The 15,336-nt window shown below is 40.6% G+C and overlaps 1 protein-coding gene across 3 annotated transcripts in view; it reads left to right on the top strand.

Moving 5' to 3' along the window:
- The window catches only part of UIMC1 (ubiquitin interaction motif containing 1), a 93,449-nt gene that overhangs the window by 32,438 nt on the left and 45,675 nt on the right, over nucleotides 1-15,336 (top strand). For all 3 annotated transcript variants that reach the window (XM_061617566.1, XM_061617567.1, XM_061617568.1), the window contains 3 exons: nucleotides 2,848-2,938; nucleotides 12,157-12,281; nucleotides 12,656-13,804. In XM_061617566.1, coding sequence (XP_061473550.1) covers nucleotides 2,848-2,938; nucleotides 12,157-12,281; nucleotides 12,656-13,804 — 1,365 coding nt within the window. The remainder of the gene's footprint in view (nucleotides 1-2,847; nucleotides 2,939-12,156; nucleotides 12,282-12,655; nucleotides 13,805-15,336) is intronic.

Below are 15,336 nucleotides of genomic sequence, written 5' to 3'. Positions count from 1 at the left end.
CATTGCCACTGATACCTGTGAATATGTGGAATCATACAGTTAGACAGGACTTTGAGGGTCATCTAGTTGGACTCTTGAAACACAGTATAAAGAGGGGACAGCCATCCGACAGTTCTAAAGCATTCATAATATGTTATCTGTCTTACGTTTTGAACTTAAATAGCTTTTGGCATTGCTTTCCTTCTCATTCAATGTCAATATGCTGAATTCTGTCTGTGTTCAGTTGTTCTGTGTCAACACCTTAAGCCTTCTCAGTAATTCCACTGTTTGAACATTTTAGAGGGATAGCCATGTTAGTCTGTTGCAGCAAAAACAACAAAAAAGTCTAGTGCAGACATGAGAAATCTTTTTGCTCTCCAGATGTTGCCGAACTACAACTCCCATCACCCCTGGCCATTTGCCATGCTTGCTGGGGCTGATGGGAGTTGTAGTTCAGCATGTTTTAGAGGAGCAAAGGTTCTCCATGCCTGGTCTAGTAGTACTCCAGAGGAAGGGGGGGATATAAATTGAATGAATGGAAGAATGAATAAATAATACTTTCAAAGACTTCACAAATGTATTCCAGCATAAACTTTCATGGATTAGAGTCTAAGTGGACTTTAGTTTATGAAAGCTTAAGCCATAATAAATGTGTTGGTTTTTCAGGAGCCACAAGACTTTGTTGTTTTTGCTGCAACATATGAAACTCTTCACTGATGTTATTTATGCAGCTAAACAGCACAGGCCTCAGTACCTGCTGCAGAACTCCAGTTGCTACCTCATTTCTCAATTCATTATTATCCACTGAGTACAGTTATTTTTAGCCACTTGCGTATCCACTTTATGGTAGTTTCATCTAGTTCACATAATTCATGCTTGCTTAAGAGGATGTGATTTGGGGCTAGATCAATATTCTTGCTGATTTCTGGGGCTGTGAGGCAACTCAATGAATGGTAGCAGGGCTTCCCTATTCCTGGCTGAAGAATGGGAACAAGCTCCATGTACCTCCGGTGGTTCTCCTCTTATAGTCTATGGGCTCTAGATCACAGCCTAGGTACTTTTCTCCTGTATACTAAGGAGTTAATTGACTAGAGAAGAAAACTAATCCTAATCCCCAGACCTTCTGGCAAGGAGGGGGCACCCACGCCCTCTGCAGAAACCCATACTCTGCTCATGGGTGTAGATCCACTGCCAACAGTGTTGTTGTTGTGCTGTGTTGTGTTCATTACCTCCCTTTCACTAGAAGGGTATTGGCTGTTCCCCCCCATTGGTTTCAAAGGGAAGGGTTTTTTTAAAAAGTTTGCTGACCCCTCCTGTCCTGGCCAGTGCAATCCAGCAGGGCTTTGGAAGCAGCACATCATCCACTGCTTCATGGCCCCCTCCCCTCCCCATAGCTTGGCCAGGATTTCTTCTATAACATCACTGCATTTGCTACTAATAGTCAGCCTTGTTTTTCTCTAAATGCTTGTTCCGGTATTAGTCCCATTTTGAATCCCTGGATCTGCCTTCCTCAAATATTTGTTCTTCAGTCTTTGGGAATCACACCAACTCTGAATTCTCATATGTAATGAATATCATATTTAGATTGCTCCATGTATTATTTTACATGTTCTTTTCTGTTACTGGCCATGTTTCTTTTCCATTTTTGTTTCTATTAATATTGTTAGTTGTACTTCATCTAAGGCTCAATCCAGTACATGTCTACTCAGAACCAAGCTCCATTGGGTTCAATGGGACTTACGGGTAAATTTGTATTGGATTGCAGCCTAAATAGATGTTGAACACTATTTTATTCTCTGTTGGTATCTTCTTCTGAGGTAAGCAGCACACTTGGGGAGTCTTTCTTTGCTTACAATATAAAAACCCTGTGGATTGTTTCTAGTATCTCTGGCTAGTTGCAACTCACTGTGTGCCTTTGCTTTTCTGACTTTTGTCTAAGCACTCACTTGTGCTGGCCCAGTATACTTGACCTTAGCATTCTGCCTGTTCTCCTTTTGGTCAGTTTCCATTTTAGACTCTCCAATCATTAAAAAGATTCCTGTGTAGCCGTTATCTGTCGTGTTCAATTTTTCCTGTTCTTTCCCTGCATGGATATGGCTTGCAATTGTGCTTCAATTGTTACATCTTTTAAACCTTAACTGTCCCTGACAAATGCTCTTACTGTTGACTCTTTAAAATGTTCTTAGTTGTCAGTTCAGGGAGGCCATAGCATGATAGCCATTTTGATGGACATGACTCCCCCTTCCTTCAGAGGGGAATAAAAAGAGTTACTAGATTGAAATATGTACGGTGACTCTCATAGTGAGTGGCATTAGATAGTGGAGTTCTCCCTGCACCTTTTTTTTTTTTTTTTAACCAAGTGCCCCTTATATTTAGGGAAGCAACTTTGCTGGATGATACCTTTCCAGCTGTACTAAGAAAGCACCTTGCCCTGTTAGACATGCCTGCTGGATGATCTAATAAGGTTTTTCTTTTTTGTTTTCACTGTTTATGGCTTCTTGAATGTAAAGGCAAACAACTTCTTGTTAAAATCCTATGCAGCAGGCATTCTACATGGCAGTGACTGACATAAAGTCTGTTGTCCTTTTCTGCTCATCTGTTTACACATTTGCCTGCATCCCTTGTTGCTCATTATACTTATCACACAGCTCTTTTAATAGCTACAGAGTGTTCTTTTATTTGTGTCTGAAAGTCACATTTCTCACCAGTTGAGGAGTCTGCTTTTGTGCCAGTTTTTTCTTTGTTTCTTTTTTTCCTAGCCTGGTCTTGGAGATTTGGATGAAGGTTGAGGCAGGAGAGATGGGGGAAGGATGGCAAACGGTAGCATCTTTTATACTTTATGTATTTGCCATTTTTCTTCTCCCGCAGCAAGAGTCAAAGGAGGAACACAGTCTGCAGAAGAAAAGAACAAAGCAGCAGCTGGATAGAGCAAAGTTTGCAGCAAAAAGAAAAATTGCACGTAGGTATCATCTCTGCTTGGGAATGGGGGAGCTGGAGAATGAGCACTTTTTTCTTTTTCTTAGGGTTGCTACGTATGCCTTTGCACAACATGTGCCAGGGCCTACTGACTCTAAGTAGTCACTTTGTTTTATCCACATGCAATGTCAAACCTCCTATTTTGATATAGCTAAGTGTTGTGCATTGGCATAAAGGAAAAGAGCCTTGTAAAGGCCCCAAGAGCATCACTGGGTACGCACAATACAGCACTGCCAGCAGTTATTTCTATGAAGACATTACCAGTGGCTGTATTATATGGCAGCTGAGAGATGAGGAAAGGATAAAAAGACCTTGAGTTTAAGCCTTGTCTTGAGACGGTTGTAGTTGGTGTGTAGAATATATAGTGAACTTCTCATTCACAGAATATTCTTGCTTGTAGCTTGATTGGTTATTAGGGCAAGAGTGCACACACTGGTTTATTTAGTCATTAGTCTTGTGGGTGACTGCTACTGGTGAAGTGAAATTCTTTGCTATGATTCCAGGACCTTGTATTTCTAGAAACATGCTGTTGGTTTGATTTACCTTGTAGAGCCCATTGCAGCAAGTTCCCAACAGTGTTTTATAGAGTATACTCCTATTCACAAGATTTGTAGTGAGTAATGTGGTTTTTGCAAGTAGCACCTGATGTGGGAATATAATGGAATACATTTCCGAATAGAACCCAAGCAGTTGTTGGAATCGGGTGTGCTCCAAGTGGAGAAGATGTCAGGCAGGGTACAAAAAGTCCTCTTTGCAAGTTCCTTTACAGGAAGAAAGACCTCTGAACAAACAAGAGGCCCACAGAAGGCATGAAATCCTCGATGTGCCCTGAATACTATGAGATGGGTTCATTTTGGTTTAACATGAAGCCTTCCATGTTTACAGTGTTGAAACTGTAATGAGTAAAATCCATTTGCCCCCTGCAGCTTAAGACTAGATCTATAGTCCAACCTACTATAGAATGTGGTTTTGGAGCTGCCTCTGATGATGTTGGCCTGAGCAAAGGTAGTGAGTCTACTTTTCAAGGTGCTGGTTTTGACCTATAAAGCCTTATACGGCTTAGGTCCAGGCTATCTGTCAGAGCGCCTCTCCCTCTATGAACCTGCTCGGACTTTAAGATCCTCCAGCGAGACTCTACTTATTACCCCTTCCTTCCTGCAAGTTCATCTTGCAGAGACACAGAATAGGGCTTTTTCGGTGGCCGCCCCTAGACTGTGGAACTCTCTCCCTATTGAGGTCCGGTTGGCTTCCTCATTATCAAATTTTCGTGCACAGGTGAAGACTGTTCTATTTAGACGGGCTTTTAACCAATGTAGTTAGTTTTAACCTATGTTTATTTAATTCCATTTTAAATTGCTTAAACTGAATATCATGTTTATTAATTATTGCTGTTTTAATGTTTTAATGTAAGCCGCCCTGAGTTCCTTGGAAAAAGGGCGGGGTATAAATATTTTAAATAAATAAATAATAAATACTTGCCAGCTTGCTGCTTTGGATGCAGGTCTCATATCTACTATATTAGAGCAGTCAGTTAGCAATAATTAATTAGGCACATCCACTTACATGCCTGCTATTTTATTTATTAAAACTATAATTAGCCTTTTAGTCTTTATTTTTGGCAAATTAAGGCTCATTTCTTTGAAATAAAAATTGCTGTCAGTGTTTTTAAGGGTTGCTTGGGTTTTATGATAAATTGGCCTCTTGGAGAAGAGGCTGCCTAGGGAGGGTGGGATTGTTTGGCCCCTCCTCTCTAGGCTGAACTAGACCTATTCAAGCAATTAGTAATTGCATGTGGTGATAGTGATGTTTTTATTAAAGTAAGTAATAAAAGCAGCGAAAGCTGCACAAGCTGCTTTCCTCTCAATGCAAATAACAGTCACCCAGGGGTGGGGGACTGTGACTGTGGCCAGGGCAAAGGGTTAAAGTCCCCCCCTCTAAAGGTGTCCCCCATTGCTAGTATTTATTTAAAAATGCATCCAGTTACTTATTTTGTGAATAATATCATGTCTAGTTTCACCCTGCATGTAAAAAGGTTCAGTGCTCCTTGGAAAAATATAGTCCACATGTACTGCCAATTTCCAGAGCTGGAGCAATTCTCATACTTTTAGTGTTTAAGTCACATTTTTCCTCTCTGGTTTTGTAGTTTTTAATCATTTTTAACTTTGAGGTATAATTGAAATACATCCGTGATGTCGTATTCCCAACAAGATAAAATTAAAACACACAAACCTGCAGTAATCCTTTCTTTGAAGTGTTTCAGATTTGTGCTTTCTAGAATAGTAAATCTCTTTTTACTGTTCATGAATCTCACTATGATTGTGAGTGTATCGCATCCAACTTTTCTCTTTTGGGGGGGATGTTAGTAAGAGGTCTCAGAACTGGTGGTACTCTGCATCTAATTCATTTTGCAAATGTCAACCTGAAACATGAATTGCTTAGTAAATTGGTGTATTTGCAAGGGAAAAGGCTCTGAACTAGTTTAATTTGTTTAAAGCTGTAGTGTTTCTTTAGAAACAGTCTAATATCCTCTTCCTATGTTTTCTTGGTGGGATTGGTCATGTGACATTGACTTTTCTAGCTACTCGTCAGTAGAACTAGTCATGTGGAGGAACCCTAGCTTTGAAAGAATGGAACTATGCTGACTTAACTTTAGCACACAAACAAAACACCTCAAGCCCTATAATGAAGCTGTTTTGGAATTTGTGGGTACATGTGTGCAACCACATAATTTGTGTCCAAAAGGGCATTAATACTAGATGCTGGTTACATAGACAACCTGCTAAACCATTCTGACAGTGCTTGTTTCTTAAAGCTCAGCTTCTATTTTTGTGTCTCAGAGTTCTTAAATAGTCTGTTTGCCCACACCAGTAGGAGGCTAACGCAATACTTAGCATTTCTAATCATCATAAATTATGACCAATGTAATCAACATCAAGCGCACACAAATTGTGAGCATTTGCAGACAGTGTTTAGAAATGATCAGATGTTAAGCAGAATAATACATGATAGCCAGGGATACGCAGCATGGCTTCGACAAAACAGATGCCCTGCTCCTCTCAGGGAAATGGCTTGCTCCTTTCACTGTTGTGCAAGTTGTGTATTTCACAGGGGGCAAAGATTTATCCTTTTCAATGCACCTGTGAATTTAGAAAGTGGAATAAGTATAGTTTATTTTTCTCTCTGATATGACAGAAAAATTCTTGTCTAGAGCTTTTCAGTGTTCCATTTTACTGTGCCATTTTTTCACCCTCTGGCAATGTGATACACCATATTGCTTTATAGGTGGAATTTCATTTGCATTGTGTTTTCTAGTTGTTGATAGTATGGTTATGGATTTGCATTGTGTTTTATAGTTGTTGATAGTATGGTTATGCAATCATGTATCTCCTTAATTAAAAAATGAAAGATTTAGAAGAGGTAACTCTGATTATTGTGATCCTGCCTCCGTTTATTTCTGCTTAGATCAGTTGTAATCAAATGATGCAATTTTGCTGCTGGCACCTTAATTATACCAATTTCAGTTATTCAGACTAAGATGCATCCAAACTCAGAGGAAGGCAATGGTAAACCACCTCTGAATACCTCTTACCATGAAAACCCTATGAACAGAGTATCTAAAATGCAACACGAGATAGTGCTGGAAGATGAGATCCCTAGGTCAGATGGCACTAGCAAGCTACTGGGGAAGAACAACGGACAAATACGAGTAGTGCTGTGACTAATGACGCCTCTGGGCTGATGTGCACAGATGCGAAAGGAGAGTCAAGTTGTACGATGTACACAATAGGAACATGGAATGTGAGAAGCATGAACCAGGGAAAGTTAGAAATTGTCAAGCAAGAAATGGAACGCATCAACATTACAGTACTTGGCGTGAGTGAATTAAAATGGACGGGAATGGGACATTTTCAGTCAGGCAACTACAAAATATTTTATACAGGAAATGAGAAATTAAGAAGAAATGGGGTTGCTTTAATAGTGAGGTGATGTAGCAAAAGCAATTAAGAGCTATAACACAAGGACTGAGCGAGTGATATCAATGAGATTAAACGGGAAGTCTATTAACATAACCATCATCCAAGTCTACGCTCCAACGGCAAACGCAGAAGAAGAGAAATTGCAGAGATTTTACGCAGAAGTACAGGAAGAAATTGATCACACACCAAAACAAGATGTTCTGATAATCATGAGGGATTGGAATGCAAAAATAGGGAACAGAGAAGAACTAGAAATTGTGGGGAAATGGGGCTTAGGAGTTAGAAATGAAGCAGGAGACTTACTGAATTCTGTGAAGCCAATAATTTGTTTCTTGCAAAAAAGTTTGATCATGTGGACATCACCAAATGGTCAATATAGGAATCAAATTGATTATATAATTGGTAGCAGAAAATGGAGAAGCTCCATACTTTCTCAAAAACAAGACCAGGAGCAGACTGCGGTACAGATCATGAACTAGTAATATCAAAAATCAGAGTAAAGCTAAAGAAGAAGAACAAAGCAATCATAATGCCAAAATGCAGTTTAAATAACATGCCAGAAGAATATAAAGATCAAATAAGGAACAGTTTTGAGGCTTTAAACTTAGTTGATAGAGAACCAGAAGAACTATGGAGTGAAGTCAGAGACATTATCAAGGAAGAATGCAAAAAGTTAAAAAGACAGAAAGACCTCAGTGGATAACTGATGAAACTCTTAAAATGGTTAAAGAAAGAAGGAAACCAAAAACAAAAGGAGATAGAAACACGGTCACAACCCTAAATACAATTATACAGTGACTAGTACGTAGGGACAGAAATAACTATTATAATAGTTATTGTATAGAAATAGAAGAGGACAACAAAAAAGGTAGAACAAGAGCCCTATTCCAAAAGATTAGAGAAATTACAAGGAAATTTAAACCAAGAGTAGGGATGTTGAATAATCAACAGGGGAACACACTGACTGACCGAGATGAAAAAAAGGAAGACAGAAGCAATACACTGAAGAACTCTATAAAAGAGATGCCAAGATGACAGATTCATTCGTGGAGGAATCGTATGATGAAGAACCAGAAATTTTAGAATGTGAGGTGAAAGCTGCTCTTAAAATACTTGAAAGAAACAAATCACCAGGAATAGATGGCATACCAATAGAGTTGCTACAAGTTACTGAGACTGAATCTGTCCAAATTTTGACAATTTGTCAAGAAATATAGAAAACTAAACAGTGGCTTTCAATATGTATCCCAATTCCAAAGAAAGGGGATCCCAGGAAATGCAGTAATTATCAAACGATTGCCTTAATATCCCATGCAAGTAAAGTAATGCTCAAGATTCTACAACAAAGGTTCTTACCATATATGGAGCGAGAAATGCCAGACATCCAAGCTGGATTTAGAAAAGGAAGAGGTACCAGAGATCATATCGCAGACATATGTTAGGTAATTGAATGGCCTAAGGAATTTCAGAAGAAAATCACCCTGTGCTTTATAGATTGCAGCAAAGCCTTTCATTGTGTAGATCATGAAAAACTATGGAATGCTTTAAAAGAAGTGGAGGTGCCACAGGATCTGATTGTCCTGATGCGCAACCTATACTCTGCACAAGAGGCTACTATAAGGACCGAATAAGGAGAAACTGTTTGGTTCCCAATTGGAAAGGGTGTGAGACGGGTGTATTTTATCACCCTATTTGTTTAATCTATACGCAGAACATGTCATACGGAAAGTGGGATTGGACCAAGATGAAGGAGGTGTGAAAATTGGAGGGAGAAATATCAATAAGATATGCAGACGATACCATACTACTAACAGAAACCAGTAATGATTTGAAATGAATGTTATTGAAAGTTAAAGAGGAAAGCACAAAAGCAGGACTACAGCTGAACGTCAAGAAGACTAAAGTAATGACAACAGAAGACTTATGTAACTTTAAAATTGACAATGAGGACATTGAACTTGTATCAATACCTTGGCACAGTCATTAGCCAAAATGGAGACAATAGTCAAGAAATCAGAAGAAGGCTAGGACTGGGGAGGGCAGCTATGAGAGAGCTAGAAAAGGTCCTCAAATGCAAAGATGTATCACTGAACACTAAAGTCAGGATCATTCAGACTATGGTGTTCCTGATCTCTGTGTATGGATGTGAAAGTTGGACAGCGAAAAAGGCGGTAAGATAAAAATCAACTCGTTTGAAATGTGGTGTTAGAGGAGAGTTTTGCAGATACCATGGACCATGAAAAAGACAAATAATTGGGTGTTAAAACATATTAAACCAGAACTATCATTAGAAGCTAAAATGATGAAACTGAGGTTATCATACTTTGGACATATCATGAGAAGGCATGATTCACTAGAAAAGACAATAATGCTTGGAAAAACAGAAGGAAGTAGAAAAAGAGGAAGGATTGATTCCATAAAGGAAGCCACAGACCTGAATTTATAAGATCTGAACAGGGTGGTTCATGACAGATGCTCTTGGAGGTCACTGATCCATAGGGTCACCATAAGTCGTAATTGACTTGAAGGGATATAACAGTTATTTTAAAATGTTCTGCTTGTTCTTGAGGATAGCGAAGCCCCTGTATGTGTATAAGAACACAGATTTCCACCTTCCAGTGGCAAAGCAATGGTATAGCAGACATTTCCCTGGTTCCTCAAAACACCATAGGATGCCTTTATTCCCTTTTGCCCTCGCTTCAGTTAAACTTGTGAAAAACAGATTAAAACATCAGCTTATGCCCACATAGAAGAATGCCCATAAATACCTATTGCAGCCCAGTTCCACTTGTCAGAGTCATAGATTAATCCGGGGTTGTCAGCTTTGTTGGACCATTGGGCACATTTTGAATTTTGAGAGAGTGCTGTGGACGCCAGTCATAAAACAGCTGCCATAGAAGGTGTAGCATTACACAACATAGTTGCTATGGGGGGCATGGCATAACACAACATTAGAGTAAAGTCATTGCTGCTGCTGCCCCCTCTCCCCCAACAACTTCATGCTTACCATTGGGAGTCAGCTATGTCCTGCTGGTCCTGAATGTGGAGATACAGCTGTTAAAAGCACAAGAACTCTGTTTTCCCTCATGCCAACGGTAAACCAAAGCTTAGGCTACCATTTTGCACCCACTTACCTGGGAATAAACCCCATTAAACACAGAGACTTACTTCTGAATAGGTATATATACCATTGTACTGTAAGTTAACTATACAGTGAATTCTTAATGAATGCATGGCTTTAGGTCTTGCACAGCAGAAGACATGCCTTAAGCCTCTTTGCAAAGTTTTCACATTTTGCATTTTCGATTTGGGTAGGGGATTCTTAACATCCACCCACACTTATTGTGAGGTAGTATTTGTGGAAAATAACTTACAGGTATTTCAAATCAATTCTAGGTAGTGCCTGATCTCATACAATCGCACCACAGAAAATATGCACTGGTTGTAAGGAAAAAAGAAAGAACAAATTACAGAGATTCCAAAGACTACTAGGAAATAAGAGAGAAGCAAGAAAATTGCACTAAAGGGGAGGAGGAGACATCTCTTTATGACCCCAGGGATTCTTGTTGCCTGGTATCCAAACAATTCACTTGTTAGTCACAGCTCCAACTTCACTCATTGGCTAAAAACACTGACAGACAGGCATAGTCAGGCTGGCTCATTTCACATAAATTGTTTAGAAGAGTACCTGTGCACTTTGTTTCATAACTTTCTGTCTAGGGGGGCTAGAGAGTTTATTTTTTAAAAAAATATGAAAGCTAGGCCCCAGTATGGTGCCCACAGGCACCTCATTGAGAAGCCCTTGCTTAAACCCAGCTCCAGTAAAGGAATGCCCATTCAGCGGGGCAAAATGCAGCTACATTGTGTCCCATAGTTGCTTACATATAGTTGTGACTATATCCAAAGGGTGTTGCAAAGTCCATTTTTCAGTTCAGACAGACTGCCTTTCTTCTGTAGTTGTGAAGAAGAGGCAATGGGTTCAATAATCCACAAATGAGCTTTCATCTGGAGGCATTTTTGAAAAGATCCTCCTGGGGAGGTGAAATTGCATCCTGATTGCTTTGGTGCCCAAATGCTTTTCATTAGAGTATTAAGGAATCTGAATAGTATTTGTCATGTCTGGAAGGTGATCTGTTTGTTCAAAGTCCCTCTCTTTAGTTTCTCCTAAACTCCTGAATATGGCATTTTGTGCTCAGGTGCACTTGTTTGGTTGAGAGTTGTTATGTGTAAGAGAGGGCTTCTTTGGAAGTGCTGCTCAGAATCAACCTACAGTGGTTTGACTGAGGAGTGTTTCAATGTACTCTTCAAATCCTCAGAAAGAAAGAAAGAAAAAATCCTCAGAAAGCTGGGGAGCTGCTGGAGTTGCTTTTTCATTCTGTTTTTCAGGCTTGGCTATTTTTAGCTGAGAAAGTGGTGGGTCAAAAATCTCAATGAATAGATGTTTTCCAGAACAGCTTGTTTTTGTTTTTGTTTTTATGACACTTGTGTTTTTCAGTATGTACTGGGAACTCCTTTAGGAAGATCTTTGCCTAGGTAAGAAGAAAGTAGCCCCATTTGGCTAGGAAAGCATGCAAAGGCGTATTGGCTGTGGTAGTCTTTCTGATGGGAAGATCATTCTCCAGATTGTTCTTTTAAATGTCTTTTGCATCAATCTGGAAGAATGTGGCATATGACCTTAGCTCATTTACATTTCTGGAGGTTCCATGGCGGCATACACCACAGAGGTCTGTGACTTTTTAAGTGAATAATAACGTTGAGAGGAATGGAACTATCTTCATTCTCTCTGCCAGCAGACTGTGCCTTTTTGAAAAAGTCTGTTCACGCATAGTTCAGTGTTCAAAGTCTACCGCTTTTCCCTCTGTGCCCTTTGATGCAAGTGTTACATGTGGAAGTACAAAACAGGGTCGCTGCTGGATGATTACATGATAAAATATTTCATTGTGAGGAATTCACCAAAGAGTCAAAGCTGAGATCACTATGGGGACCTTAACTAAATGCCCTGACTTGGCTCAGTGATTTGATATTGCACAAAATGCATTACTCTGCATTTAGCACTGTCTGTTCCAGTTTTGAAGGCACACGGTAAGGTAAGCTGAGATGTAACAGCTTTGATACATTTTTTTTCCCTGTGAAGGTGAAAGTCCCCATGCACCTTCTTCAGGGTGTAAGAAACTGAGTCTTCTGCATCATAGTGTGTTATGCTTTTCTTTTAATTTCTTTTCAGAGATGACAGAAGATGAGCAGTTTGCCCTGGCTCTGAAAATGAGTGAGCAAGAAGCCAGGCAGTTGAACTCACAAGAGGAGGAAGAGGAAGAGCTCCTGAGAAAGGCCATTGCTGAGAGCCTCAGTGTAAGTGGAGTACAAATATTTGGGCTACCCAGAAATGCCCATTCAAATTCTTCCCCTTCCCCCACTCCCTGTAGTTCAAATGAGGTTGTTCTTGGGATAGGCTTTCATCTGGAATTCTAGCCAGTCTTCTGTAAGGCATAAATGTGTCTGACAAGGTGAACTTAAAATACATTTGTTAATTTTTCACCATGCTAACAGACTCCTACATGGCTAATGGCTGATTTAACCTTTAGCTATTGTTTTGTAGATTAGCATGGAAGTGTCCATTTATATCTTGTACTCTGCAGAATAGCAGTCAGTTTGATTTAACAGTTAGTAATATATATTTTGGAAGGCAAATAATTTGTCTTTGTGTGTGTTCCTCCCCTGTCTAGAGCTGCCAGCCTGCTGAGTCTTCTGCTGCAGCTGCTGGGCCCCTTCTTTCCCAGGCACTAGTGTCTTCAACGCAAAGCCACCCAGCTGGGCAAGGAGATCCTGAGCTCCTTGCAGCTCTGTTTCCTTCTTCTGAGTCTCCTTGCTCCAAGTGCAGTACCCTCTCACCAATTGACAAAACTGATGAGAATGGACAGACAGATGTCACCAAGAGGCCCCTCGTAGTACTGACGAGGTTAAGCCAGGAAATAGTTGAAAGCTCTCTAGTCTCTAGCGTAATTGTATCTCCAGGGAAGAGCCAGCCTTTTGCAACGTCAAATGAAAACCCTTCCTCACCAGCAAGGAGCAGTTCCAGTGATACAATACCCAGTCTAGAAGAGGAGGCATCAATTACTCTTAGTCCCACCTTTCCCCAAAGGCCTCTGGGCACTTGGCCACTGGCACCTCGGAGACTTTTTGCAGGAAGGTGCAACCCTTCAAAGACAACAGGCAAGGAAACTGATAAGCATTCCCAAAATTATTTGGAAGCAGACCACTTTGCTGGTTGCTCAGAAGCCCCAGAGAAGGTGACTCAGAAGCACAGCAACTTGGACTACTCCAGCAGACCAGGGGCTGAGCTTGGGCATCAGTTTAAGCACAGCAAGAAAGTATGTCTTTCTACTGAGCCTGTGGAAAGGATTGAGTTGCAAGGAAATGCCCCACCACTTTGCATGCTTCATAGGGCTGATGAGGAGTGCCAACAAGAAGAGGAGAGAAATATGGTGCACTATTACTGGGGTGTTCCATTTTGCCCTAAAGGAGTGGATCCCATCAAATATACTCAAGTCATCTTGTGTCAGCTTGAGGTTTACCAGAAAAGCCTGAAACAGGCTCAGCGACGACTCCTACTGAAGAAACCATTTGGGGAGCCAGTTGTTCCTAATTCATGTTCCTTGAGGCGAAGTGAACGTGGCAAAGCAGAGGAGGCATCTAAGGGAGATGAAGGTACAGATGAGCAGGAAGGAGAAGATATGGATGAGAAAAAGGACCCTGAGAGCATAGCCTGGTGTCTGTCCTCAACAAATGGAGAGTGTAACAAAAATCTAGAGCAGAACATGATGGAAGGAAGAAAACTTGAATATGGAGAGGAGCCAGCAAGCAGCTCCTGTCAGGTAAATTTGCTTAGTTCTCCTTGTCTGTCTGGTGAATTCTGAATGATGAAGGGACGTGGCTAGTCATCTTGCTTGATGCTGCGATCTGCACAATAGACTAGACCACAAAGAATGTTGTTGCTAATTTAGGGGTGCTCTGTTTGTGGCTGACAACACATCTTGAAACCCCTTCCTCACCAGCAAGAAGCAGTGATACACCACCCAGGTCAAAGAGAAGTGGTGGCCCTTGCAAGTACTCTAAGGAACAGTGGACTTCCTGGACATTTCTAGGATCTAGTGAGTTTAATGTCTAGTAGGTGGCCGTTTGAGCAGGGGAGGGGAATCCCAAGGCTAACCTTGTGGCTCATCTTCTGGGAACCACATGCCAGCAGTGGAGGGGCCCAACGCAAAAAGAGGTTGTTTTCATGAACACGTGTACTTCCGTACTCTCACTTTTACCTTTCCTCTCTAGCTTCAGTCTTGAGGAAGATGCCCTCCTCACCCAGCATGGCAGTTGAGCTTGAAAAAAGTACTGTATCCAGTGGAAGTCCTTTTTCAAGCCTAATTGCCACATGGAAATATGGGGGTGGCAGGTTGCAGTGCAAGTGAAGGGTTAACCCTTCCCTCCCCAGCTGTGACCCACCTCACCAAAAATGAAACCCTTGGTGGCAATTATTCTTGGGAAAGAAATTTCCCATTGTTCCTGTTGGATAGCTTTTTCAAGCTAATTGCTTTGCCGGGGTGGTAGGGGAGGCCAGTAATCAGATGGGGAGCCCATGTGCTACATCTGGGTTTGTGGGCTTTAGGTTCCCCACCCCTGAGTTAATTTGTTTTAGTTGTGCCAACACATTAAATAATAGATTTGAGCCCCATTTGGTCCTTTTAGTTTCTAAATTGCAACAAATGTGACCTTTTCTCACAAGATAAATCTTACAAAGTATCTACCAGTGTGTCTAACCATGCTTCAAAAGTTCCCATACCATTAGTATCCCTAAAATGACCAGCTCTTGATAATTATACTAACATATTGACTGTGAAGGCGACTGTATGATAGCACATTGTTTTATCTGCATAGAGTTCTAGTGTAGCAAGCCACATCCTATTCCTGGTATGAAATAATTATTATTTGCTAAAATAATTTGCTAAAATAATTATTAGTTTGTTGTGCCTTTCCTGTTCTCTACCTTCCAAGGTAGATCCAGGTGCCATCAGAGATAGAAAATTGCCATGTGGCTTAATTTAAAAAAATATTTTCAGCTAGAAAACGTTTGCTATTCTGTACTGATTTTTTTTTTTTGGCTGATTTGTCTTTGGGAGATGTAACATTCATAAGACCATACACTCTCTCAGGATTCCTTTGTGTTTCTTAGCCAATAGCATCATTTAGGTTTTTGAGGGTGTCTAGGCAGTAGTGATTGATTTCCAAGTGCAAGCTCCTGTGTGTTTATCATGTTACTGGACAGAGGATGAGATGTGACAGGGAGAATGTTATAATCCTTCCTAGTTATTGTGGCATATACAGCAGAGCCAAAAATAACCCATCCCTCTTTCTT

This window comes from Rhineura floridana, chromosome 3 (genome assembly GCF_030035675.1).
Source record: "Rhineura floridana isolate rRhiFlo1 chromosome 3, rRhiFlo1.hap2, whole genome shotgun sequence".
Classification (NCBI taxonomy): Eukaryota; Metazoa; Chordata; class Lepidosauria; order Squamata; family Rhineuridae; genus Rhineura; species Rhineura floridana.
This window is presented reverse-complemented; position numbering and strand designations above follow the sequence as displayed.